The 27571-nt window shown below is 45.8% G+C and overlaps 2 protein-coding genes across 2 annotated transcripts in view; both read left to right on the top strand.

Moving 5' to 3' along the window:
- MYO7A (myosin VIIA) overlaps window positions 1–27571 on the top strand; it is a 179747-nt gene that overhangs the window by 30575 nt on the left and 121601 nt on the right. The window contains exon 2 of the mRNA XM_065581742.1: window positions 9570–9627. Coding sequence (XP_065437814.1) covers window positions 9610–9627 — 18 coding nt within the window. The 5' untranslated portion in view covers window positions 9570–9609. The remainder of the gene's footprint in view (window positions 1–9569; window positions 9628–27571) is intronic.
- On the top strand, window positions 221–2497 carry LOC135980949 (uncharacterized). The gene is made up of 2 exons (XM_065581743.1): window positions 221–933; window positions 1928–2497. The coding sequence occupies exons 1-2, from the start codon at window positions 357–359 to the stop codon at window positions 2401–2403; spliced, it is 1053 nt and encodes a 350-aa protein (XP_065437815.1). The 5' UTR covers window positions 221–356; the 3' UTR covers window positions 2404–2497.

Below are 27571 nucleotides of genomic sequence, written 5' to 3'. Positions count from 1 at the left end.
GTTAAATCGAATTAACCCTGCACCCGTCCACACTGCGATGCTATTTAGTTCGACATAGAGGTCTCTTTAATTCGACTTCTGTACTCCTCCCCGACGAGGGGAGTAGCGCTAAATTCGACATGGCCATGTCGAATTAGGCTAGGTGTGGATGGAAATCGACGCTAATAGCTCCGGGAGCTATCCCACAGTGCACCACTCTGTTGACGCTCTGGACAGCAGTGCGAGCTCGGATGCTCTGACCAGCCACACAGGAAAAGCCCCGGGAAAATTTGAATTTGAATTCCTTTTCCTGTCTGGCCAGTTTGAATCTCATTTCCTGTCTGGACATCGTGGCGAGCACAGCAGCACTGGCAACGATGCAGAGCTCTCCAGCAGTGATGGCCATGCAGTCTGGGAATAGAAAGAGAGCCCCAGCATGGACTGATCGTGAAGTCTTGGATCTCATCGCTGTGTGGGGCGATGAGTCCGTGCTTTCCGAGCTGCGATCCAAAAGAAGGAATGCAAAGATCTACGAGAAGATCTCTAAAGACATGGCAGAGAGAGGATACAGCCGGGATGCAACGCAGTGCCGCGTGAAAATCAAGGAGCTGAGACAAGGCTACCAGAAGACCAAAGAGGCAAACGGATGCTCCGGATCCCATCCCCAGACATCCCGTTTCTACGAGGCACTGCATTCCATCCTCGGTGCTGCCGCCACCACTACCCCACCAGTGACCGTGGACTCTGAGGATGGGATACTGTCCACGGCCGGTTCCTCAGACATGTTAGGGGACGGGGAAGATGAGGAAGGAGATGAGGAGGGCGAGGCAGTTGGCAGATCTCACAACGCTGATTTCCCCGACAGCCAGGATCTCTTCATCACCCTTACAGAGATCCCCTACGAAGCGTCCCCAGCCATTACCCCGGACACAGAATCTGGTGAAGGATCAGCCAGTAAGTGTTGTAAACATCTAAACATTTATTTTTAACAAAACAGGAATATTAACAATTAAAAGAATGGGTTGTTCATGATTAGTGTGCCCTAGGCGCTTAACGGTTTAGTAAGGGGCAGTGCAAGTTTTGAAAAGAAATCTAGCAATGTCCGGTTTTCAGTGATTGTCCTGCACAAGCCGCTCTACTGTGTATTCCCTGCTACTGCAGCTACAGTAAAATGCGGTCTATATGTGCGGGGATAGAGCAGTAATCCTCCTGGGACATCTCGATGAAGCTCTCCTGGAGGTAACTTGAAAGCCGTTGCATGAGGTTCTTGGGGAGAGCGGCCTTATTGGGTCCTCCGAAGTACGACACGTTGCCGCGCCACGAGATTATCAGGTACTCGGGGATCATTGCTCTGCACAGCAGGGCGGCATACGGCCCTGGTCTTTGGAGGCTTTCCCGGAGCATTCTCTCTTTGTCGCTCTCGGAGATCCTCATCAGGGTGATGTCGGCCATGGTGACCTGCTTTTAATTAGGTAGGGGAATGTTAGTGTTGGGACTGCTTTCCCGTTCCTTTACAGAACTGTCACCGCTGGTTTGCAGCCACGCGGTGGAGGCGGGAGAGGGGCAGCCGAAAGGGATCATTCCCGGGGACAGCCGCGAGGGGGTGGGACAGGGGCAGAGTTCCCGCTTGCCGGATTGCTGGCAGCAGGGACTGACATTGATTTAAATGTGAAATGAGGCCAGTGGTAATATAAAAGTTTTAAACTGCCACAAGTGTACGGCTTACCATGTCTGCCTGCAACAGAAATTCCGTTGTGCTGCCTCGCTTCTCAAATGTGCTGTTCAAGACCCCAGGCACAGAATGCGAAGGCCGAGAATTCGACCTTGTGCTGAGTGCGCATGTGAAAGGTGCTGTGCATGGTCTTGTTCACAGAGAAAGACTATGTTCTTTGTTCACAACTACATTTATCTTTCAGAGGAATTCACTCCCTTTTTCCCATTTCCACAGCCCCGTCTGCGACTGTCTCACAACCTAGCCTGGAATCACACTCCCAGAGGCTAGCGCGGATTAGGCGTAGGAAGAAGAGGACACGGGAGGACATGTTCTCTGAGCTTATGGCCTCTTCCCAAGCCCAGGCAGCACAGCAGACCCAGTGGCGGGAGAACTTGACCCGAATGCACCAAGCCAACATGGATCGGGAGGAGAGGTGGCGGCAGGAAGACCAGCAGGCGACTCAAACGCTGCTTGGACTACTGAGGGAGCAAACGGACACGCTCCGGCGCCTTGTGGATGTTCTGCAGGAACGGAGGCAGGAGGACAGAGCCCCGCTGCAGTCCATCTCTAACCGCCCTCCCCCGCCACCAAGTCCCATACCCACCTCACCCAAAGTGCAAAGAAGGAGAGGCGGCAGAGTCCCTGCTAACTCTCACTCCACCCCTGCAGAGAGCTCTAGTAGCAGAAGGCTCTCATTTCCCAAAATTTGAAAAGTTCTTTCCTTCCCGCCTGACACAAGCCCACGTCCAAGTTTCACCTCCCAATGCCATGTGTAGTTGATAATAAAAAATTCGTTTCTGTTAACTACTGTTTCAATCATGTTCTTTTGGAGGAGGAGGGGAAAGGGGGTTGGAAATTGGACAGGACAGTCTCCTTTGGCAGGGTACATAGTCGGGGGCAGGCACAGCAGCAGGGCATATACACAGTGCAGTGATGCAGTGACTAGTTGCCCCGGTTAGTCTGGGAGGTTGTTTTGATGTAATGTTGGGGGGGGTGGGTTGCTCTGTGACTTTGTGGCGGGGGAGGGCAGTTACAGATCTTAAGCGCCGGTCCTTAGACAGGATCACAGAGCCACACAGCATGGGATCTGTAACCGTCCTCCCCCTGCCACAAAGTCAAATAGACCTCCCATACACACAGTCCCGATCAGGAGGGGTGACAGGCTCCGTTGAAACAAGCATCCCACCGCAGCGGAGCCTGTCAATCCTTGAGTTTAGAAGCTGCATTCGCATCACAACACTAGACCCGCCCCGCACCACAGTCTGCGTCCCAGTTTTAAAAAATTCCCGCTAAAACAGTATTAAAGAAAACGGTGTGCTTTAACAAAGTAGAACTATTTTTATTTCGACACGTGTGTTGGAGGGGGGGTGAAGGGGGTATGTAACTGGATAGGATAGTCAACATTACCTGGGTAAAGAAACGGGGGCAGGTTTAGCTTCTCAGTACACAAACTATAAAATCACAGGTTACCCTGCTCACTCAGGAACTTTGCTTTCAAAGCCTCCCGGATGCACAGCGCTTCCCGCTGGTCTCTTCTAATCGCCCGGCTGTCTGGCTGTGAGTAATCACCAGCCAGGCTATTTTCCTCAACCTCCCACCCCGCCATAAAGGTCTCCCCCTTGCTCTCACAGAGATTGTGGAGCACACAGCAAGCTGCTATAACAATGGGGATATTGGTTTCGCTGAGATCACAGCGAGTCAGTAAGCTTCTCCATCTCCCCTTGAGACGGCCAAAAGCACACTCCACCACCATTCTGCACTTGCTCAGCCGGTAGTTGAAGAGTTCTTTTTCAGTGTCCAGGGCGCCAGTATAGGGCTTCATGAGCCAGGGCATTAGCGGGTAGGCTGGGTCCCCGAGGATGACTATAGGCATCTCCACATCCCCAACAGTTATTTTGTGGTCCGGGAAGTAAATACCTTGTTGCAGCCGTCTAAACAGACCAGAGTTCCTGAAAACACGAGCGTCATGAACCTTGCCCGGCCATCCCACGTAGATGTTGGTAAAACGTCCCCTGTGGTCCACCAGTGCTTGCAGCACCATGGAAAAGTATCCCTTTCGGTTAATGTACTGGGTGGCCTGGTGGTCCGGTGCCAGGATAGGGATGTGAGTTCCATCTATGGCCCCACCGCAGTTTGGGAATCCCATCGCTGCGAAGCCATCTATGATCGCCTCCACGTTTCCCAGGGTCACTACCTTTGGCAGCAGTACATCAACGATTGCCTTCGCTACTTGCATCACAACAACCCCCACGGTAGATTTGCCCACCCCAAACTGGTTCGCGACTGACCGGTAGCTGTCTGGCGTTGCAAGCTTCCACAGGGCTATGGCCACTCGCTTCTGTACACTCAGTGCAGCTCGCAACCGGGTGTCACTGCGCTTCAGGGCAGGGGACAGCAACTCACAAAGTTCCAGGAAAGTTCCCTTCCGCATGCGAAAGTTTCGCAGCCACTGGGATTCATCCCAGACCTGCAGCACTATGCGGTCCCACCACTCAGTGCTTGTCTCCCGTGCCCAGAATCGCCGTTCCACGGCATCAACATGACCCATTGCCACTGTGATGTCCTCGGCGCTGGGTCGCCTGCTTTCTGACAGGTCTGTGCTACTCTCAGACTTCAGGACATCACCGCGGTGCCGTAGCCTCCTTGCCTGACTTTTCTGCATCTGCCTCAGGGAAACCTTTATGATAAGCTGCGAGACGTTGAGAGCGGCCACAACTGCAGCGATGGTCGCAGCGGGCTCCATGCTCGGAGTACAGTGGCGTCCGCGCTGTCAATGACTGGAAAAGCGCGCGAACTGTTTTCCCGCCGGCGCTTTCAGGGAGGGAGGGCGGGAGTGATGGACGGATGACGACAGTTTCCCAAAAGCACCCTCGACTCATTTTGTTACCCAGAAGGCATTGCCGGCTACACCCAGAATTCCAATGGGCAGAGGGGACTGCGGGAACTGTGGGATAGCTGACCACAGTGCACCGCTTCGAATGTCGACGCTATCACAGTTAGTGTGGACGCACAAAGTCGAATTACTGTCCTTAGTGTGGACACACACGTTCGACTTTGCAATATCGATTACAAAAATTCGATGCAAGTAAAATCGAACTACTCTCGTAGTGTAGACAAGGCCCTCATATGGAAGCTGTTCCATGCTCATAATCATTTTTGTTGCTCTTCTCTGTACTTTTTCTTAGGCCTTGGCTACACTTACCGGCAAGTTCGACGGCTGGAAATCGAACTTCTGGGTTCGACTTATCGCGTCTAGTCTGGACGCGATAAGTCGAACCCGGAAGTGCTCGCCGTCGACTGCGGTACTCCAGCTCGCCGAGAGGAGTACCGCGGAGTCGACGGGGGAGCCTGCCTGCCGAGTGTGGACCAAGGTAAGTTTCAACTAATTCGAAATAAGGTACTTCGAACTTCAGCTACGTTATTCACGTAGCTGAAGTTGCGTACCTTAGTTCGAATTAGGGGGGGTAGTGTAGACCAAGCCTTAGTTTATCAACATAAGATTAAAAGGGGACTTGATCATGGTCTATAGAGGAAAAACATTTCTGGTAGTAGAGGGCTCTTTAATCTAGCAGACAAAAGTATAACAAAATCCAGTGGCTAGAAGCTGAAACCAAACAAATTCAGACTAGAAATAAGGCACAAACTTTTAACAGTAAGGGTAATTAACCACTCGGACAAATTACATAGGAATTCTCTGTCACTTGAAGTCTTTAAATCCAGACTGGTTGTCTTTCTAAAAGACACGCTTTAGCTCAATCAGAAATTATGGGTTTTGTGCAGGAGTTACTGGGTGAAATTTTGTGGCCTGTGTTATGTTGGAGGTCAGACTAGATCAGGGGTCAGCAACGTTCGGCATGCGGCTCGCCAGGGTAAGCACCCTGGGGGGCCGGGCCAGTTTATTTACCGGCTGACGTGGCAGGTTCGGCCGATCGCGGCCCCCACTGGCCGCGGTTCGCCGTCCCGGGCCAATGGGGGCTGCAGGAAGGGCGGCCAGCACATCGCTCGGCCGCGCCGCTTCTCGCCGCCCCCATTGGCCCGGGACAGCGAACCGCGGCCAGTGGGGGCCGCGATCGGCCGAACCTGCCGCGTCAGCAGGTAAATAAACTGGCCCGGCCCGCCAGGGTGCTTACCCTGGCGAGCTGCGTGCCGAACGTTGCCGACCCCTGGACTAGATGATCATAATTGTCCCTTCAGGTTTTTAAAATCTATGAATGTGAAAACCATGATATATAATTTGAGTTAACCTCAGTTTCAAACTCCACTTGTTCAAATGGCAGCTTTCTTTGTCTACACTAGGATTGTTAAACTTCATAGATTGCTATCGCCAATGACTAAAATTGGTGCTAATTCCAGTGTAGACAAGACCTAACTCATGAGCTACCGAACTTCTTATTTTAGTTGTGTGATGATTGCTGTAGATGCAGAATGATTGTTTTATGTATCCAGAGAAAATTATATTAGGAAACCCACATACAACAGTATATGAGTTACTTTTTTAAGGCTGAATCCCCCACCACTAGTTTCTGTATCCTTGATCACAGCTAGTTGGAAAAGAAAACAAAATATTATTATTGTCTAAAACTCCTGGAAAATGTCTGGAAAAATTAAAATGCTGAAAAATTTCATCTGAAAACTGAAAGTTTCCATGAGGAAAATGTAAACAATATGTTTGGTTTTGGATCGGATTGCCCTGAATTAAAATAGTTTGGTTTGTCAAACCAAATTGAAATCTTTTGTGTCAATTTCAGATTAAACTGTGTCTGCCTGCACTTCTTCAGTTCCTCACGGGAGTTGTAGTTCATGCGCCACATGCCCCCATTCTCCCTGGGGGTCCAGGTTCCCTGGCCAAACTACGTCTCCCATGATGTACCATGGTCTCCCCTCTTGTTGACCCATCTCAATGTGTCATGTGAGTCATATGGCTGTGGTGCATCATGGGAGATGTAGTCTAACCAGTGAGCCCTGCCCATAAAGGAGAATGGGGGCATGAGGTACTCAAACTACAACTTCTGTTAGGCACCGTGAGGATCATCATCGGCATATGTGCAATGTGCCCAGCCATTTAATGGTGTCATCATCAGCCAGGTGGAGAGCCGGTAGCCTGCCGTCAAAATAAGTCAGTGAGCACTCAACAAGAAAATGTGACATAGTCTAAAGTTGACCGTAGCTGTATCCTGGGTCATTAGAAAAGCTCCATTTAAAGAGATTGGCCACACAATTGCCCTGTCCTGTTCCAAACCGGTTCAGCGATGACCACAGGTGCCTGGGCAAATCAAAACCTGGTGGACAGATGGTTGGGTCAGTGACAAGAGAGTGATTAACGACTGTTGTTATTGACCACTCATTGCGCCAACCAGATTCCACCATCATGTCCTGTGGTGGCATAAGTGACCATAAAGAGCGTCTAGAAGACAGGCAAGCTGGTGGGTGGTAGACGAGGTCTGCATACAATGGCAGGTCGCTATTCTCACAAATCTTAGCCAGCAACTTGACAGAGGCCTTTTCACGGTGAATAAGGGGTGGAGCTATGTTACCAAGTATCAGTAGCCATGGTAACGGAGTTGCCCATAAAGTTCTGGTAACAATACGCATAGCTTTGTTAAGCTCTACATCGACCAGCTTCGTGTGAGACGAGTGATACCAGACAGGAGCACAGTACTCTGCTGTTGAATATCAGAGGGCAAGGGCTGATGATCTAAGTGTCTGGGCACTTGCACCCCAGGTTGAGCCAGCCAGTTTTCTGAGCAGGTTGTTCTGAGTGCTAACTTTGGCTGCCGTCTTCCTCAAATGGTTGCGGTACATTAATGACCCATCTAATGTCACACCAAAGGAAAAATGGGTTTGGATCATGCTGCAGGCGTTAGCCGTTGAGGAAAACGTTTAACTCATGGCTTGCGCTTGCATTGTGCAGATGGAATACACTGGAAACGGTCTTAGAAAAGCTCGGCTGCAGGCACCATTGATTGCAATAGTCTGCCAGGAGTTTCTTCATTCAAGACCATGTCAATTTCTGAGAAGGAGTGAGCTTGGTGTTATCAGCATAGATAAACTTGCACAAGAGTGTAGCTGGTAGGTCATTGATGTACACATTGAACGGTATTGGCCTTGACCACCTTTATCAAAAACGGTTTTCAAAAAATCTAAAGACGGGAGCTATCTTCTTGGATTTGACTGCCGCCTATGACACAGTTAGGCACAGAAGCCTTTTGTTTAAACTCTTTAGAGTTGCCCTGCATTGGGTGGTCGAAGTAGTAGAGCTCTTTCTCCAAAACATAAGAATGGCCATACTGGGTCAGACCAAAGGTCCATCTAGCCCAGTATCCTGTCTTCCGACAGTGGCCAATGCCAGGTGCTTCAGAGGGAATGAACAGAATAGGTAATCATCAAGTGATCTGGCCCCTATCACCCATTCCCAGTTTCTGGCAAAGAGAGGCTTGGGACACAATCCCCCCTGTCCATCCTGGCTAATAGCCATTGATGGACTTATCCTCCAGGAACTTATCTAGTTCTTTTTTGAACCCTGTTATAGACTTGGCCTTCACAACATCCTCTGGCAAGGAGTTCCACAGGTTGACTGTGTGTTGTGTGAAAAAATACTTCCTTTTGTTTGTTTTAAACCTTCTGCCAATTAATTTCATTTGGTGACCCCTAGTTCTTGTGTTATGGGAAGGAGTAAATAACACTTCCTTATTTACTTTCTCCACACCAGTCATGATTTTATAGACCTCTATCCTATCCCCACTTAGTCATCTCTTTTCCAAGCTGAAAAGTTCCAGTTTTACTAATCTCTCCTCATATGGCAGCTGTTCCATATAAAAAAACTGAGTACTTACAGAACTCCCATCACAACAGTATCTGAACACCTTTTTATTTCTATGTATTTATCCTCACAATGTCTCTGTGAAGTAGGAAAGTGCTATTATTACCATTTTACAGATGGTCTGAGGGACAAAGAGACCTACTTAAGAGCACACAGGAAGTCTGTGGTAGAGCAAGGAATTGAACCCAGAACTCCCAAGTCCCCTGCTATCACCCTAACCACTAGACCATCCTTTCTTTCAGCAGGTGGTTTAAAGTACACATGGACAACTGCAGTAGCTCTTGGAAGTGTCAGCTCAGCAGTCTCCCTCAAGGCACTGTGATGTCTCAGGAGGATATGGTTTAATGTCAAGCTGACCCAAAATAAAATATTTTGATTCAGGAGTGTTAAAACATTTCATCTTGATCCGAAATATCATAAAGAAATATTTTGACATTTCTGAATTAAAAGTTTTGGTTTTCAGCTGTTTGTTTTTACAACAAAAAGTCAATATTTTCTAAGGAAAGCAAACAATTTGTGCAAAGTATTTTTTAGCCAAAAATGCAAATTTCCACTGAAAAACTGTTTCAGTGGAAAACTTTCAGGCAGCCCTCACCTGGGCCTAACTGCTGTGGGCAATATGGGGTTGGGATTGTCTTTCTCCTACTGGTTTGGATAGCAGCTTGCACAAAAGGGCCCCATTCAAATAAATAATAAAACATAATATCTATATTCAGTTATTCTTTGGCTAACTTTATCAGATTCAGTTTACAAATATTCAAATGTCCTGCAAAAAAGATCAACAAAGAGAATCTGTTCCTATCACCCTAGGAGGCCAGCTTGTCTAATTCAGCAATGTGTCGGTATTAATGTGGATGTATTAGAAGCTTATCTTTTGCTGTCTAGAACGAAAGGTATAAAGCCATTAACTTTACAGTCCCATCTATTGTTTGTAAGTCTCCCAAAGTCCACCTTTGAAGAGTTATATCTCTTAAGCCATCACACCATTTCTGAGATCAGGCTATGAGTGAGGGAATTTGTCAACCATCTCAATGTTCAATTTCTTTTCTGTTTCAGGGCTACTAGAGGCAATTGCTGATGTGTTTACGTAGGAACCATGGTCATTCTACGCCAGGTAAGATACTTGTTCCCTGTACTTTAGAGCTGCTCATTTTAAAATGTCTCTTGGTTAGCTAACAAAAGGCCTGTTTTGGGGTTGGGTTATTTTTAGCCTATTCTATCCCTTTATAAGGGACAGTCGAAAGATACACATCTTGTGCCCATTAGCCTCAGTCCTTGATTGGCTTAGTGGAAATCATTGCACTGTATAGCCCAGATTAACTGGAAAGAGTTTTACCTCACGTAATGCACTACTTATATTTTCTTGTCCGGGGCCAATCAGGGATGCATGGTGAGAGCTGCTTGCAGATGTTTGATATGGACATTTTTAAAATAGTCTTTCTTCAAGGGATAATCCAGTTTATATTTGACCTTGATTTTCACTGAAGTTCTGCTTTAGCGTATACTGGAACTATGGGTGTCTTTAAAAAGCATCAACAAAGTTCCTGATCTAGAGCCTGTCAAAATCTGCTCTCATTTAGGACGTTGAAAGTTGCCCTCTCATTGGGCAAAGCACTGAAGCACGTGTTTAACTTTCAGCACGTGAATTGTTCCAGCGTTACTCTGGCCCTGCCCCAGTAAAGCAGGTGCTCTGTCTGGATTAGCAGTAGGATGCTCAGTGCCTTGCAGAATCAAGCCCTTATCCAGGTGGCCATGTGGAGTGACTCCAGTGAAGTCTCTTTACACTAGTGTAAGCAAGAGCAGAATCTGGCATGCTGGACACTATTGACTAGAAAAAACAACGAGGAGTCCTTGTGGCACCTTAGAAACTAACACATTTATTTGGGCATGAGCTTTCGTGGGCTAACTGTCCTGTAATAGTATCAGAGGGGTAGCCGTGTTAGTCTGAATCTGTAAAAAGCAACAGAGGGTCCTGTGGCACCTTTAAGACTAACAGAAGTATTGGGAGCATAAGCTTTCGTGGATAAGAACCTCACTTCTTCAGATGCAAGTAATGGAAATTTCCAGAGGCAGGTATAAATCAGTATGGAGATAACGAGGTTAGTTCAATCAGGGAGGGTGAGGTGCTCTGCTAGCAGTTGAGGTGTGAACACCAAGGGAGGAGAAACTGTTTCTGTAGTTGGATAGCCATTCACAGTCTTTGTTTAATCCTGATCTGATGGTGTCAAATTTGCAAATGAACTGGAGCTCAGCACTTTCTCTTTGGAGTCTAGTCCTGAAGTTTTTTTGCTGTAAGATGGCTACCTTTACATCTGCTATTGTGTGGCCAGGGAGGTTGAAGTGTTCTCCTACAGGTTTTTGTATATTGCCATTCCTGATATCTGACTTGTGTCCATTTATCCTCTTGCGTAGTCACTGTCCGGTTTGGCCAATGTACATAGCAGAGGAGCATCGCTGGCATATGATGGCATATACAACATTGGTGGACGTGCAGGTGAATGAGCCGGTGATGTTGTAGCTGATCTGGTTAGGTCCTGTGATGGTGTTGCTGGTGTAGATATGTGGGCAGAGTTGGCATCGAGGTTTGTTACATGGATTGGTTCCTGAGTTAGAGTTGTTATGGTGCGGTGCGCGGGTGCTGGTGAGAATATGCTTAAGGTTGGCAGGTTGTCTGTGGGTGAGGACTGGCCTGCCTCCCAAGGTCTGTGAAAGTGAGGGATCATTGTCCAGGATGGGTTGTAGATCACAGATGATGCGTTGGAGAATGATGCGTTGGAGTTTTCAACAAAAAAACTTCAAAAACTTCAAAAACAGACTTCAGTGAGAAACTGCAGAATTGGAATTAATTTAATTACTTTACAAACTGGACACCATCAAATTTAGGCCTGAATAAAGACTGGGAGTGGATGGGTCACTACAAAATGTAATTTTCCCTCTGCTGATATTCACCCCTTCTTGTCAACTGTTGGAAATGGCCGACGTCCACCTTGATTGCATTGACCTCATTAGCACTACAAAAGTAATTTTCCCTCTCTTCATATTCACCACTTCTTGTCAACTGTTGAGAATAGGCCACTTCCACCTTATTTGAATTGGTCTCCTTAGCACTGACCCCGCACTTGGTAGGCACCTCCCATCTTTTCATGTGCTGTCTATATCTATATCTATATCTATATCTATATCTACTGCTTACTGTATTTTTCACTCCAGGCATCTGATGAAGTGGGTTTTAGCCCACGAAAGCTTATGCCCAAATAAATTTGTTAGTCTCTAAGGTGCCACAAGGACTCCTCGTTGTTTTTGCTGATACAGACTAACATGGCTGCCCCTCTGAAACCTGTCATTATTGACTAGGTATTTCTAAAATTGGCTTGTCAAATGGAGCAGCAGAAACATAGCCAGCAGTCTTGTACTGAGCTGCCGAGAGCATCAGCCATGAGATAAACAAACTGCGCCTCACTAGATTAGATAAGGGATTAATTTCTTTTCTCATCAGCATAAAACGTTGCACACTTGCCTTTGACTGATTTATTAGTGACACTAAGGAAAATGACAGCGGAAATAGAAACAACACTGGATGCCGATTTTAAAGAACAGCACATTTCAGATCAGAATATCCCTGCTTCAAACTGTGATGCTGAAAGCTTTTGTGGTCGTATATTAGTAGAAACACACATAGTCATTGTACAGAAGTATTCAGACCGTATCAAAGTTTACTCTGGGATCTATAGTGAGCCAGATCTTCAGTCCCATTCACTCTGTCTGTGCTTCTCCAGTGGTGCAAAGCAGATTTCAAGTGGCCTTAGAGTGGATTGGGGAATCCTCCTGTGGTGGCAGTTTAGGTTGGACACCAGGAAAAGCTTCTTGTCAGAGTGGTTAAGCAGTGGAATAAATTGCCTAGGGAGGTTGTAGAATCTCCATCATTGGCTATTATTAAGAGCAGGTTAGACAAACACCTGTCAGGGATGGTCTAGATAATACTTTGTCCTGCTATGAGTGCAGGGGAATGGACTAGATGACCTCTAGAGGCCTACAATTATATGATTCTATGATCATTTAATAATTCAAATACCATCAGCCTATGGCAAACCTTACAAAATCTCTAGCGTATAAATAATTAACAGTCCCACTGCCTGCTCTGGTATAAGTCTTTGTAAAGCTTCCATTCATTTCAAGTGTTACTGTCAAGTAGATAGAGATCAAAAAATAAGATTAAAAAAAAATAAAAGCCTGAAATCCTTATTCGCTTATTATTTAGTCCTTCTTTAAGCAAATCTCTCCATGGGCAAGGAGGGGGTGCAATAAGTGAATAAGGAACTTGGCTCCTTATGAAAAGAAATGAGAGCTGGTTGAATGTTTTCTGTTGAAAATTTTTTTTACAAAAAATGATCTTTTTTGGAAAAAACAGACATTTTTTGTTTTGTTGAAATATTTTCCATTTTTTTTTCCAATGGAAAACAAACAAACCCCATTTAAACTTTATTTTCAAAAATCTAACATTTCTCAGTTTAATTTTTTTCAAGAGAACCTCCACAAAAAATGTGGAGAAACATTTTATTGACATTCTCTCTGAAGTTCTTAAAACCTAAACATAACACTGGAGAACCAGACAGTGCGTAATTGGCTACAGACACAGGGAAACTCACTTCTTTTGATTTTTACTGTTTTTATTATAAGTGAAGTACAATAAAACCCACAAATATTTTAAATCCTCTCCATTGTGATAAGCTAAAAGGGCATTGGTAACATGAGCACGCATCTTTATTGTTACATGTATGGGGCCAGATCTTCAGCCTGATGTGAATTGGTGCAGCTCCATTGAAGTTAGGGGAAGTATGTCAGTTTACACCAGCTAAGGTTCTGGCCAAAGGTTTACATCTGAACAGTTTCCATTTTAATACCGTGCTCTGAAGAGTTGCAGGTTATGGATGGTTGCTTATTGCCAGCAAGAATAAGTTGGGTGTGATAAAGATTTTTAGAAATATACCTGTGCACTTCTTGATGCTCCTTGAAAAGTTAGTGTTTGGACCTTTCTGCTTTTCAGAGTTGTTTCTCCCGTGTGTGTGTGTGTGTTTGTTTTCCTTGAATGCAGACAACTTGCGTATGGCATTCCCTCCCCCACAATGTATTCCCTCCCACCTCTTCAATGTTCAAAAAGTCTCAGAGGGCCATATCCCCAGCTGGTGTCAGTCAGTATAGCTCCTTTCATTTTAATGGCCTGATTCTCCTCTGACTTATGCTAGTGTGAATCAAGGAATTATGTTGGTGCAAATCTGATATAGGTAAGAAACAGGCCCATTCTTGGATCTTTCTTGGAGGAACTGATCCTTGAGACCTGAGTTCTCGTTGGGAAGGAGTAGCTCTGAGCAATGAAAAGAAACTGCATTGGGCTTATATGTAGCTCTCTATGCCTTCCACTCAGCAAATTAGAAGAAAAGGAAATATTGTTCTGCAGCAGAGCCTGCTGGGAGCCTCACTTATCCGCTTTAGTCACTGGCAAATTGGTCTTGGCAACTCCTTTTTGGTATACAAAAGCGGGGGAAAAGAGCGGGGCCTTTCCAGATTCTTGTCTGGTAACCTAATGAGAGCTTGTCTGGCTGCACAGAACATCAGTGACTCATCCTCAGTGTTTACTGTTTCAGTTCAAGCAGTTACATTTTTAGATCTGGAAATAAAACCAAAGAGATGCGAGCATACACAACACACACACACACAAAATGTAGTGGTAAGTGGTTAACTCCCAGAGCATTGCCTTGCATTGAGAGTATTCCCTAATCATCCCAAAGGTCTCAACTGACCTATAGACTATCACACCATGAAGCTGTGTCCAGGCACCATTTAACTCCCATTCTTGTGCTGGACCAACAAACAAACAAACATATTAAAAAACCCACACATGCAACAAAATCAGCGCTCTCCCGTGGTCTTTCCCCAGGACCAAATTCAGGCCTGATGTAAGCCTCCGCCACCCCCTTAGATGTCAATGGGAGTTGAACCTACTCATCATGCCCTTGTTTTCTGACTGTTCAGAGCTAAATAGAAGCTGCTCCTCTTTGTTAAAGCCTTCTCCTAGTGGTGGCTCCAGTTTGCAGTAAGGAAGATTGAAGGAGAAGGAAAGAAGAAAGCAAAAAACCAAGCTGATCAGACACAGGAAATCAAGTTCACATGCCAGAACTAAGGGAGGCTGTGAGAAAACAGCCACATAGGGCACACACACAGTGCTGTACCTTTAATTGTTGCATGGTCATTGGTTACCAGGGTGATAGGCACTTAAGATTAGATGGAGAGATTCTGCTTTCAGTTATATAGATGGAAATCCAGGCACAGAGCTAAGCCCTGGAAATCTGGGCCTTTCACCAAGAGTCCTATGTTTTGAGAGGCCTGTGCGCCTGTCTCATACTGTTTTAAGCATAAAGGACAGCACAGGGCCTTAAATGTTGATCTCTCTCTCTCACACACATACACACACACACACACACACCCTCCTTTTGTACACAGTAAAGAACTAGGCCAGGAATTTTGTACCAGGCACCTACTAAATAGATCCTAACTACATGACTACAGATTCTCCACCAGGTTTTTTTTCCTTGACAAGCCAGCTACATCAACCTCTCCCCCTTTGCCCTACATATGCATACCAAAGCCAGGGGTCTGTGGTGTTCTCATCCGTAGCTTTTGGCATAAAATGGATTAGTGAAACAGAGGCAGATTGGAGTTTTCAGCTTATCATCAAGGCCTGTTCACACATCAGATTCCAATATTGTCTCCGGTACACAATGATACGTCAGTGGATATCTCCTACCATAGGACACTCCTTTTACCTGCTGATCACTAGTTTCCTATTATAAGTAACTTGCTCCCATGCCCTCTGGTGCTGTGGTCCTGTTAGGTGTTACAAAAAAAGCAGGATAAAGCTATATATGCTTCCTTAGGAGACCTCCAAGAAACATCTAGATGCCTCAGGAAGAGGTGGCATAATTCAGCTGGCGCCACTCTTTCCTTTCAGTCAGTACCGAACCAATGCAATCTCAGTTTGTTATATCTGGTACAGAGAAATGGGACACATCCTCCTTTCCCAGGCCTTTTGCATTTCAGTGAGTCTAGGTTTGGGTCTCCGGATCTGGATTCCTCCCTGTGGTTTTGGTTCTGGGTTAGATCCAAAACCAAACAGAGCTTGTTGGGGTTTTTTTGCTGATGTTTCAGATGTAGTTGAAATCACACAAAAAGACAGTTCCCATGGGATTTTGTGCTAAGATGGTTAGAATATGCGGCACATCTGATCCGACAAGATTTTTTCCCTTCATTCTCTTTCACCCTTATGGAGAGGTTTCTGGCCTTTGAGGTCAAACTCTCATGATAACAGCTTTTGAGCACATAGGGGCCGCAAATGAAAGTCCAAGGCCCCACTGTACTGATTACTAACAAGAAAACAGTGCTTGGCTCAGAGAGCCCACAGATTAGATGTACAACAAAACAGATCATTTCATCAACAGACTGGTTGGGGGATAGGTAATAAAACATGAACAGAAAGCGAGCCATATTTTCAGCCTCTAACCTCTGCATTAGCACTGGTTCAGCCTCAAACCCCAGCCTACAACTGATTCTTATCCAAATGCTATGTTCCTGGCCCATCCCCGTTTATATAGTATACAGGCAGGAATAGTTCTGTGCTCTTGTTTTTATCCCTTGTTTTATTTTATTTCTTTCTTTGAGATGGAAGTAGGAGAGACCTATATCAAATCTCACAATCCATTTATAAACATCCCCAAGCCATGTTCAGCAGTCATCATCTTCACTCATAGCTGACATGCATTATGAGGTTCCTGGATAATATTGGATGATGTGTGTTCGACTTTGTATCTTTAAGTGATCGATTGCTGTGTATATTTTGATAGCAGGGAGGAAAAAATAAAGCAAGCATTATTGTAGGCCTTCCTGGGGCTGATTTGTGATCATGGTATTCTAAAAACAAAAGCATAAGCCCACAGCTTATATTCGCTGCCTCATAAATACAGAATAATTTAAGTCTTCTCCCATTTATGTCTTGTACCTGTGTGATCTACGAGTCTGAGGCTTCCCTGGATAGCAGTCATACCGTGATGAAAAGTCCAGCATGAGCCAAGCAGAGGACACATTTGCATATAGATTGAAATGTGAATCGTTGGGAGCCATTCATTAACTGCAGTGCTCGAGACATGTGGCATTTTAAGAGCACCCGGCATCAAATCTTTTCCATCAAATTTATGGGACAATTAAAATGCTGGGGTAGCTGTGCACAGAAATGAAGCCGCGGGCTGGGGAGATGTTCTTACTGAGGATTATAAATTGTACGATGCATGAGACAGACACGATGAGCAATCTCAGGCCAGGTTTGAATGTCTTCTGCCTTTTCATATGGGGTTGCCTGTAACTTGGTTTATGGAAGATCATCCTACAGGAAATAGATAGGATTCCATCTGCCTGTGAGTTCTGCGTCCTGGGATCATTTAGGTTTGTTAGAGCTTAGATATCAAGTTCTTTGGGCAGGGACTGTCTTTTAAATAAGTGTCTGTACAGCACCTAGCACATTGGGCCTGGATTCTCAGTCAATATTCTAATATACGGAATAATAAATCTGCCAGGCCTAAGACATGCCTAATGGTGCAAACTTTCTATCTAAAGTACTTCTGTGGCTCCCATCACCGGATCATCTGAGCACGGCACCATCTTTAATGTGTTTACCTTCCCTGTAGGGTAAAGCACTGCTATGATCCTCATTTCACAGATGGGAAATTCTCAGAGCTTGTCTACACTTACCGGGGGATTGACGAGCAGCAATCGATGCATCAGCAGTCGATTTAGCGGGTCTAGTGAGGACTCGCTAAATCGACTGCCGATCGCTCTCCCGTCGACTCCTTTACTCCACCGGATCGAGAAGAGTAAGGGGAGTCGACGGGAGAGCGTCTCCCATCAACATCGCGTAGTGTGGACCCCGCGGTAAGTAGATCTAAGCTACATCGATTTGAGTTACGCTATTCACGTAACTCAAATTGCGTAGCTCTATCGAGATTTCCCTTTAGTGTAGACAAGGCCTAGGCGTCCGTCTACAGTGTCCCAAAAAAAAATACCCACCCCAGCAAGTCTCAGAGCCCAGGTCAACTGACTCGAGCTCATGCTTTGAGGCTGAAAATATCAGTGTAGATGTTCCTGCTTGTGCTGGAGCCCAGGCTCTGAGACCTGGCAAGGTGGGGGGGAGGGGGGTCTCAGAACCCAGGCGTCAGCCTGAGCAATAATGGCTACACTGCTATGCGTAGCCTTGTAGTGCGAGCACACAAGTCCAAGTTAGTTGACCCAGGCTTGGAGAGTCACTGCTGCGGGATTATTTTTTTTTTGCACAGAGAAGGTAAGTGACTTGCCCAAGGTCACACAGGAAGTCTGTGGCAGAGCAGGGAATTGGGGCTCCCAAGCGCCAGGCTAGCACCCTAACCATGGAACTGTCTTTCTTCTTTCTCTTCGTGCCTTCAGGCACTCCCTGACAATACTCTAACCCGGCATCCATTTGCAGGATGGTGGAGTAAAGGAAAAGCCTGTGATGAATTTTGAATCTCACAGGACCATAGTGCAACACCAGGTGGCACAGAGCGGTGGAAGTGCCATAAAAGTGTGTGTGGGGGGGCCCACAGGTGCCTAAACCATGGCCCTGAGCCCCTGGCCCTGCCCCACTCCTTCTCCCTGAGCCCCACCCCCATGCTGCCTCTTCCCCCAAGATCCCGCCCCCTGCTTGCTCCTCTCTGTCTCCTTCTCCCCATCACTCACCCTTAGGGCTGGTAAAAAGTGGGAGGGCCATGGTGGGCCTTCTGACCCCCCCCTTTCTGGTGCCCCTGCAGGTGTCACAAGCAAGGCTGGCATGGAGCCAGATGAATGCTCTCATGTTAAAAACTGCCTTGCTGGGGGCGAGGTTTGGCAAAGGACAGAAGAGCCATAATCCCTCTCCTGTTTCCTCATGATCTCCTAGTACTTAGAGCTCTGCTCACTGTGTCTATCAACATTAGGGTTTATTTCCCTTCGTTCTAATTGCATCCAGCTGCGAGCTATGATACTGTTAATGATACACACTACTTAGACAGCACTTCGGTACTTCCCTGGGATGGGGAAGCACCAGTATCCCAAATTTATGGACAAAGGGCACTAAGACAGGGAAGTTAAGTGGCTTGCCCATGGTGAACCAGCTTATCTGTGTCAGAGCCAGGGGAATAATGCAAGGGCCTGATTGTCCTTTGCCTTGCACAGTGTGCACTCACTCAGACAGTGCGAAGGGGGCATGAAACATTGCTATCCTGATGTGATAGTGTTTCACACCCACATTGCATCAGGGTAAATGGCTACACAAGGTATACAGCAGGGGTAGGCAACCTATGGCACTCTTGCCAAAGGCGGCACGCCAGCTGATTTTCAGTGTCACTCACACTGCCCAGGTCCTGGCCACCGGTCCGGGGCGCTCTGCATTTTAATTTAATTTTAAATGAAGCTTCTTAAACATTTAAAAAACCTTATTTACTTTACATACAACAATAGTGTATATATATTATAGAGTTATAGAAAGAGACCTTCTAAAAACGTTAAAATGTATGACACGTGAAACCTTAAATTAGAGTGAATAAATGAAGACTTGGCACACCACTTCTGAAAGGTTGCCGACCCCGGTACAGTGCAACATCAAATCAGGTCTCTGTATTTCTGTTCCCTTGGTGTAGCCTATCTCACCGTTGCCTCACAGACTAAAACGTCTTTCCTTTTCACAATGAATCATACATGGGGCTGAGTACTTTTTGTTTTGTATTTACTCCATTGTGAATAATAGAATAAAGTCTGGAAGCGGTTCTTTGTTGGCTTTTGTATGTGTTCTTTTCTTAGATCGCCAGCCATTGTATAGTTATCTCAGCAGCCACTAAAACTAGAGTCATACACACAAGCCAGTTAGCCTGGGAGTAGTTCCAGAATTCACAACAGATTGCACTCTGCAAATGTTCAACATGGAAACATTTTAAAAAAATCTTGCAATTTCATGAATTTTGCAAAATATTTGGCGCCAGATCCTCAGCCTGTCTAAATCAGCATCGATTTCAATGGAGAGACACCAATTTACACACGCTGGAGACCTGGCTTTGGCAAAATTTCGTTCACATTCAACAAGCATCATAATTTTGTCAGCAGAGTCTGGATTTCACAGCAGATTTCCCAGGAAACTCGTCACTTTATCTTTCCCACAAGAAACTCTTCACACAATTGTACAGAGAAGGGAAGGGGAAGGAAGGGGAAAGTATAGCTACCATGTAAGTGGGGGTGATCGGAAAATGGCATTTGTCTTACAGGACATTTCTGACATTTTGAAAAATGTTTTCATCCTGGATCAGTACAAGGAGTTGATCTCGAAATATTTTGTGGACCAGAAATTCCAAAATATTTTGATTCAGAAACATCAAAATGACCTTATTGAAACATTTTGATAATGTCACGACATTATAATATGAATATATATATAAATATAAAATAATATTAAACATAAATGGTCTAAATTAAACAATAGAACAAAACAAGAAAATCAAAACCAAATAACCTTTTTAATTTTGAAATTTTTCCATCAAACATTTGGTCAAAATGTGCATGTTCCAGCGAAACATTTTGATTTTGATGAAACAGCGTTTTCCGACTGTTCCATCAAAAACATTTCCAACCGGAACGACTTTTAAGCTATTCTTGCGGGCCGAGAAAGAACAGAGAGTTTTGTAAGATGATTCTTGTTCTTAGGAGATTGTGATGGGTTGGATCACAGAAACCCCCTTGGGAGGTGCCACCCGATGTGCAAAGACTACCCCTGCTTCTATTTTCCCTGCCAGCTCAGGACTCCAGCACCCTGTCTTGCTGAGCCAGCCACTCCTGTCTGGCTCTAACACAGATCCAGGATCTGAATCACTTGTCCCAAAGCTGCAAGTTACCTGAAAACAGCTCACAGTAGTGTGCTTGTCTTTAGCACTCAGATGCTCAACTCCCAATGAGGTCTAAACACAGATAAATCCGTTTTACCCTGCATAAAGCTTATACAGGGCAAACTCATAAATTGTTCGCCCTCTATAACACTGATAGAGAGAGATGCACAGTTGTTTGCTCCCCCAGGTATTAATACATACTCTGAGTGAATTACTAAATAGAAAGTGATTTTATTAAATACAGACAGTAGGATTTAAGTGGTTCAAAGTAGTAACAGACAGAACAAAGTAAGTCACCAAGCAAAATAAAATAAAATGCGCAAATCTATGTCTAATCAAACTAAATACAGATAATCTCACCCTCAGAGATGTTTCAGTAAGTTTTTCTCAGACTGGACACCTTCCAGGCCTGGGCACAATTCTTTCCCCTGGTACAGCTCTTGTTGCAGCTCAGGTGGTAACTAGGGGATTCTTCATGATGGATCCTCCTCCTCTCTGTTCTCTTCCCCCTCCCCTTTATATATCTTTTGCATAAGGCGGGAACCCTTTGTCCCTCTGGGTTTCCACTCCCCCTCACTGGAAAAGCACCAGGTTAAAGATGGATTCCAGTTCAGGTGACATGATCACATGTCACTGCAAGACTTCATTACTCACTTGCCAGCACACACATATACAGGAAGACTCACAGGTAAATACAGCCATCTGCAGACAATGGGAGTCATCAAGATTCCAAACCATCATTAATGGTCCACACTTTACACAATTACAATAGGCCCTCAGAGTTACATTTTATATTTCTAGTTTTAGATACAAGAGTGGTACATTTATACAAATCAGATGATCATACTCAGTAGATTATAAGCTTTGTAATGATACCTTACAAGAGACCTTTTGGATGAAGCATATCCCAGTTACGTTACATTCACTTATTACCGTATTTTCTCTAAAACTATCTCCGTTACATTATATTGACTTATTATCAAGTTTTTATAAAACCATATAGACTGCACAACGTCACAGAGATGTCCAGCTGTCATGGTGAAGAAGGCCATACAAGAACCGAGACAATTAGATGGAGATGGATACATTTTAAAAGATCAATCAGTTGTTCTACCAAACCAGTGGCCTAATACACCATTGTAATTCTGCTGCAAATTGGGTTAGTGTTCTGGGCCATTACGATAGAGGGCTCACTTATAAGTTTGGTTTTTTTTTTTTTTAACAAACCTGACAATGAGATATTTGGGGCATATCCTGCCTCTTCCTCTGTTATTGATATGAGTCGTCTTTGCCCTGGCAACTGCTGCTCAGAAGAGAGCAAGATGAGAAGTCAGCCTGATGGGAGACATTGACTTCAGTGGGCCCCAGCTCGAGACCTGGGTTTGTGACCTCTTGTGTACGTAGAGTTCAGGTCCACAAAGGGATCCCTTCCTGCTGTTGAAGAGGGAGGCATCTGGGTAAGATGGGGTGGGAGAAGGGACTGCGAAACCATTCCTATACAGATCTTCTGCCTGCAGAAAGAGGATGGCAGGTCTGCGGAGGCTACTCCCAGTGTTCCCATTGGACTCGTGCTCCACTCCTGTTCTTCAGCCTGGGGGTGGAGGATCCTTGCCTCCCTTCCCCCACTGTCACTTGGGCTGGGCCTTGAGGAAAAGAATATTTGCTTTTTTGCGCAAAAGCGGGGAGAGCCAAACGCTGCTCCCATTGAAGTCAATAGCTAGACTCCCATTGACTTCAGCAGGGACAGAATCCAGCCAGCGTTTTGCATACCTCCGCTCAGGAGCCTTTCCTGCAGCCAGAGGGGATGGAATGTGAATGATTTATGTGCTTCTCTGAGGATGGGCCAATTCATTTAATTGCCAGAGCCATCGCTGGCAAACGACTCTGAAGGTCACATGCTGCAATTTCATGATCTGCCAGTCACTCTGTAAAGGCGTTTTATTGCATGGCAAGCCTGTAAAACGGCTAGGGTCTGGGCCAGGCAAACAGGTTGTTGAATTTAACTAGACCTGTACAGTTGTACAATGCTTGTGTCCAATGAGGAAGTGAGGGAGACACTTAACCATGCTTACCTGCTGCTGGTCTATTGTGTGCTGAGAACTATCAGCAAATTCCTTATGGAAACAGACCAAGACGTGTATTTGTAATGAGTATCTGTATCTGATACCATGCTTGCATCGGCAGTCCTCCAGAACTGAGTTAAGCCCATTTTTATATACTATACCTCTACCTTGATATAACGCGACCCGATTAACACAAATTTGGATATAATACGGTAAAGGTCCTGTCACCTTTCAATGAGATATTATATTATACTCATAACGTCATCTATTTAATTATTTCAGTCCTTCCTTGTAAGTCCCCATCTCCTGTCCCTTTGCTCTTTTTTGAATTCCCTACACTCTGTCAAAGCCTTTCTGCCAGGTTATGATAATGTGAACATTTGGGATTAAATTCATTCTCATTTCTCCTTCGCTCTCTTTTCTTTAAGGCACCATTACTTTGAGAGCTGAATTAAAGTCCAATGAGAAATCTCCAAGAAACGGTATCTTGGACTTATTATTGCATTCTGTAATTTTAAATATACACAACAGAGGGTGCTGCTGGTATTCGATTGCAGAATAGATCATAGAACTGATTGGCTGTTTTCCATCCTCCTTGCCTCCAGGGGGTGAACGGCAAATAATTTGGGGAGATTCTCCAAGCAAGATGAGAGAGGGAGCTTCCATGGCACAGTTCCAGCAACTGGCAAAAAGCTCTTAAGTGGGAGCTTAATTCTTAATTCTCTTTGCTTTTCTCTTCTATGTTGAAGACCTTTTTGATTTTTTTCTCACAGTCCTCATAAGTTAGCATGTATTACCAGCCCTAACAGTTTAACAATCATGAGGCAAAAATCATGCGATTGGGTTTAAAATCATGGTATTTTTTAAAAAATACACCTCTACCTCGATATAACGCTCGGGAGCCAAAAAATCTTACCGCGTTATAGGTGAAACCGCGTTGTATCGAACTTGCTTTGATCCACCAGAGTGCGCAGCCCCGCCCCCCCGGAGCACTGCTTTACTGCATTATATCTGAATTCGTGTTATATCGGGTCGCGTTGTATCGGGGTAGAGGTGTAATAAATTTTGCGTTCCATTTATTTGTCTTCTGGTTTCTGAGTCCTAACGGTGCACACACACTTCATCTTTTCACGCTCTTCTCATCTGTGAGGGCTAGAAACTTACAGCTAAGATTCTCCTGTAACTTCTTGAATTCCCACAGTTGGCGCTTTAAGAAAACGCCAAATATCGTGCGACTAACAATAATATCGCAAACGTTAGCAGCACTGTGATTTTAAGTGTTCCTAATAATTTTTTTTAAACCCTTTCTTCTTTTATTCTTCTTGGCATTTTCCTTTTAGACATCACTAACCCCACAGACATGTTAATTACTGAGCTGTAATCTGATCTTTTGCTAGTCTGTGAGAGTTTTCCCCTCCCACACTCAGCAGTAACCATGACAATACATCAATGTATAAGTAAAGAGAATGTGATAGAGAAGACAGTTCTGTTTTTTGTATTTTAGGCCTTGTCTACACATATAAGTTGTTCTGCTTTAACTGTACCAGTGTAGTTAAAGTGGTACAACTCCCTGTAGTGTGGACATAGTTATACCAGTAAAAAATGTGCTTATAGCTTACTAATATAAGATACCTTTATACCTTCAAAAAATAATTAGATAAGTTCGAGGACATTAGGTCCATTACTGGCTATTAGCCGAGATGGTCAGGAACATAACCCCATGTTCTGGGTGTCCCTAAACATCTGACGGCTAGAAGCTGGAACTAGCCGACGGGGGATGAATCACTTGATAAATTGCTGTGTTCTGTTGATTCCCTCTGAAGCACCTGGCATTGGCCACTGTCGGAAGACAGGACACTGGGCTAGATGGACCTTTGGTCTGACCAAATATGGCCGTTCTTATGTTCTATACCAGTATAACTTGTTAGTATACAGGCCTGTTTGTCAGCCTGAGATAGAATTTTGGGCTTGATTTTTGATACTCTCATATCCTTACTAACATGTGTGAACAAAGACACGGTGTGTTGCTTCTGCCCAGCCAGATGGGTTTGTTAGTACAATGAGAAAGATAAGGAATAAAGTTAGTGTTGCTGGATAAGGTGGGTGTGTAGGAGGCAGAGGTTTCTCAAGAGCCAGTCTGAGGCTATGGAACGAACTCTCATGAAAACTTAGGACCATAATAAATCTCATCTAGGTTGCCAATTGTCTAAACACACAAACCTAAACACCCTTGCCCTGTCCCCTGCCCCGCCCCTTCTCCCAGGCCCCGCCCCACTCACTCCATCCCCCCTTCCTCTGTAGCTCGCTCTCCCCCACCCTCAATCACATTCACTGGGCAGGGGCAGGGTGTTGGAGTGTGGGAGGGGGTGCAGGCTGGGGCCGAGGGGTTCAGAATGTGGGAGGGGGCTCCGGGCTGAGCCTGGGGCAGGGGGTTGGGGTGCAGGAGGGAGTACAGGGTGCAAGCTCTGGGAGGGAGTTTGGGTCCTGGAAGGGGCTCCAGGCTGGGGCAGGGAGTTGGGGTGCAGGAGGGGGTATGGGATCTGGGAGGGAGTTTGGGTGCGGGAGGGGGCTCAGGGCTGGGGTAGGGGGTTGGGGTATGGGAGGGAATGAGGGGTGCGAGCTCTGGGAGGGAGTGTGGGTGCGAGAGGGGGCTCAGGGTTGGGGCAGAGGGTTGGGGTACGGGAGGGAGTGAGGGGTGCGGGCTCCTGCCTGGTGGTGCTTACCTTGGGCATCTCCCAGTCGGTGGCACAGCAGGGCCAAGGCACCCACGCCGCTCACAGAAGAGGCCGGTAAGTACCTGCGGCCCGGGGAGGTGCAGGGAGCTCCACGTGCTGCCCCCTCTACAGGCACCACCCCTGCAACTCCCATTGGTCACAGTTCCCAGCCAATGGGAGCTGCGGAGTCAGTGCTCAGGGCAGGGGCAGGAGCCTGCCTTAGCCCCGCTGCGCTGCTGGACTTTTAGCGGCCTAAAATCTCCTGGTTTGGCTTCAGTAGCCTCCAGGAGATGGAGCCCGATTCTGGGAGACTCCCGGCAAAACCGGGAGGGTTGGCAACCCTAATCTCCTCACCTTCCCCTCCAAGTGCAAGATGCACTTCTTCAACCTGCCTTCTCTAACCTAAACACACAGCAGCATAGACACTTAAAAATAAAATCTCCACAACCCAAACCTTACCAATACAAGACATTCCCCTACGTGCACAGTTCTGCCCCAGGGAGAGGAATGGGAGAGAGAATGAACTACACATGACAAATTGTGAAGTCATGTTGCTTAGGGAACTACTGGAAGACACTAAGATCCTGTGGTGATGAAAATATTATAAGGCTCTATATAGTATGTAGACTAGAAAATGGACAGGTCATCTTTTAGTTCACTATTACTATCAGTGCTTGTAGAGTCGGGAGAAATGTTTTTCAAATTTTCTGTGAAAAACTTTCAATTTTTGTTGTTGCTTTTTTTTCTTCCCCACCAGTCTTACAGAACTGGGTGGCATTTTTCAAAATTTCAGAGATGTTTTTTCCTAAAGAAAGCTCTCTGTTTTCCAACCAGCTATCGTCCACTGAACTTCTCTGCCATAAACCATAGCCATTGTCTGTGTGGTGGCACATCGTAGGGAGATATCCCAACTAAATGCTTCAGGGTTGATACGGTTTTCTCCAGATCTCAGAAAGGGTCACAAAGTTGTTGGACTTCACCTCAGAATAATGAGATTCAAATGGCTTATAGAGAGAGAAAATCAGATTAGACCTAATGTTACCCCTTTTTGACCTAAGCAGTTGGTCAAAATTCGGTGTCTTGTGGGTTGTTTCTGTTAGGAGGAGAAATGGATGATCAGGGGCGGCTCTATGATTTTTGCTGCCCCAAGCACGGCAGTCAGGTGGCCTTTGGCGGCGTTTCTGCGGGTGATCTGCTGGTCCCGCGCCTCTGGCGTACCCACCGCCGAATTGCCGCCAAAGCCACGGGACCGGCGGACTTCCCACAGGCATGCTGCCAAACGCTGCCAGACTGCTGCCCTCACAGTGACCGGCACGCCACCCCCCGCGGCTTGCCGCCCCAGGCATGCGCTTGCTGCGCTGGTGCCTGGAGCCGCCCCTGTGGATGATGGAGTCAAGTATTTCTTTGATGCAATCTGTTTATTTATAGAAAAATGAACAAAGTAGGAATCAAACAGCTGGAGCCAGTTTCTTTGCTTACAGTTTCAAGCCTCTTTTTATGCAGCCCTTTACCCAAAGATCTCTCTCTCTCGCTCTCTTAGCTTTTCTCAGGGTCAAGCAGCGTGTCTCTCTGGCTATCTTGGCTTTCTTGCTGCCTTCTCTGGTGTTCCATTCTGCTGCTTCTCTCCCACACACACAGACGCAAAGCTGGAATCAAATCAGTTCCCTATCCCTGCATTTGTTAGGAAACCCCCAGGATATCCCTTGGAATGCATGGCTCAGCCACTGCCCAGCCTTGCATGAGGTCTAGTCCTTGGACGGTGGCTTTCCAGTGTGTCAGTGATCACTAACCAACTGGGCATTATTGTTTCTCCTTGTTGGTTTCCTCCTGTCTTTATCTCTCATAGTTATGTTACAGCTCCCAGGTTTCTCTGATGTGCATGTTGTATTGTCATACCCGGCCACCCCGCTAAACATGATGTTTCCCTGGTTCTGTCTCCATTTTTATTCAGGGCTGTGGCTAATTAGTTTCATCTCCTAATTTCCTGTTCCACCTTTGCACTGATCAGCCCTAACCGTCGATCCCAGATCCATCTACCTTTTGTGCTGGACTTAACGAACATACTTGGGCATCATGGTTGCCTTGGTTGGAGATGCCACTGTGAAACCTGCTTAATCTGCTTATAAAGACACGGGGCTTTCCAGGATTCAATCGTTCAGTAATTCTGCTCTCCACCCAATAGGAGTTGTGGGCGAATTAACTGATCAGTCGCAGCATACTTCTGTACTCCTAGCATACAAAGTCAGCAACTGAGTCCCAAAATCCAAAGCAGTCAACAATAAGCGCCTGTGAATAGATCTGGGACCAAATTCAGA

Source organism: Chrysemys picta, chromosome 1 (genome assembly GCF_011386835.1).
Source record: "Chrysemys picta bellii isolate R12L10 chromosome 1, ASM1138683v2, whole genome shotgun sequence".
In the NCBI taxonomy this organism is placed as follows: domain Eukaryota; kingdom Metazoa; phylum Chordata; order Testudines; family Emydidae; genus Chrysemys; species Chrysemys picta.
This window is presented reverse-complemented; position numbering and strand designations above follow the sequence as displayed.

Excerpts from the sequence above, each read along its gene's own strand:
- LOC135980949 (XM_065581743.1), top strand. The coding sequence starts at position 357 with ATGCAGAGCTCTCCAGCAGTGATGGCCATGCAGTCTGGGAATAGAAAG. Across the intron at positions 934-1,927 it reads ATCTGGTGAAGGATCAGCCA|CCCCGTCTGCGACTGTCTCA; the intron begins GTAAGTGTTGTA and ends CCATTTCCACAG.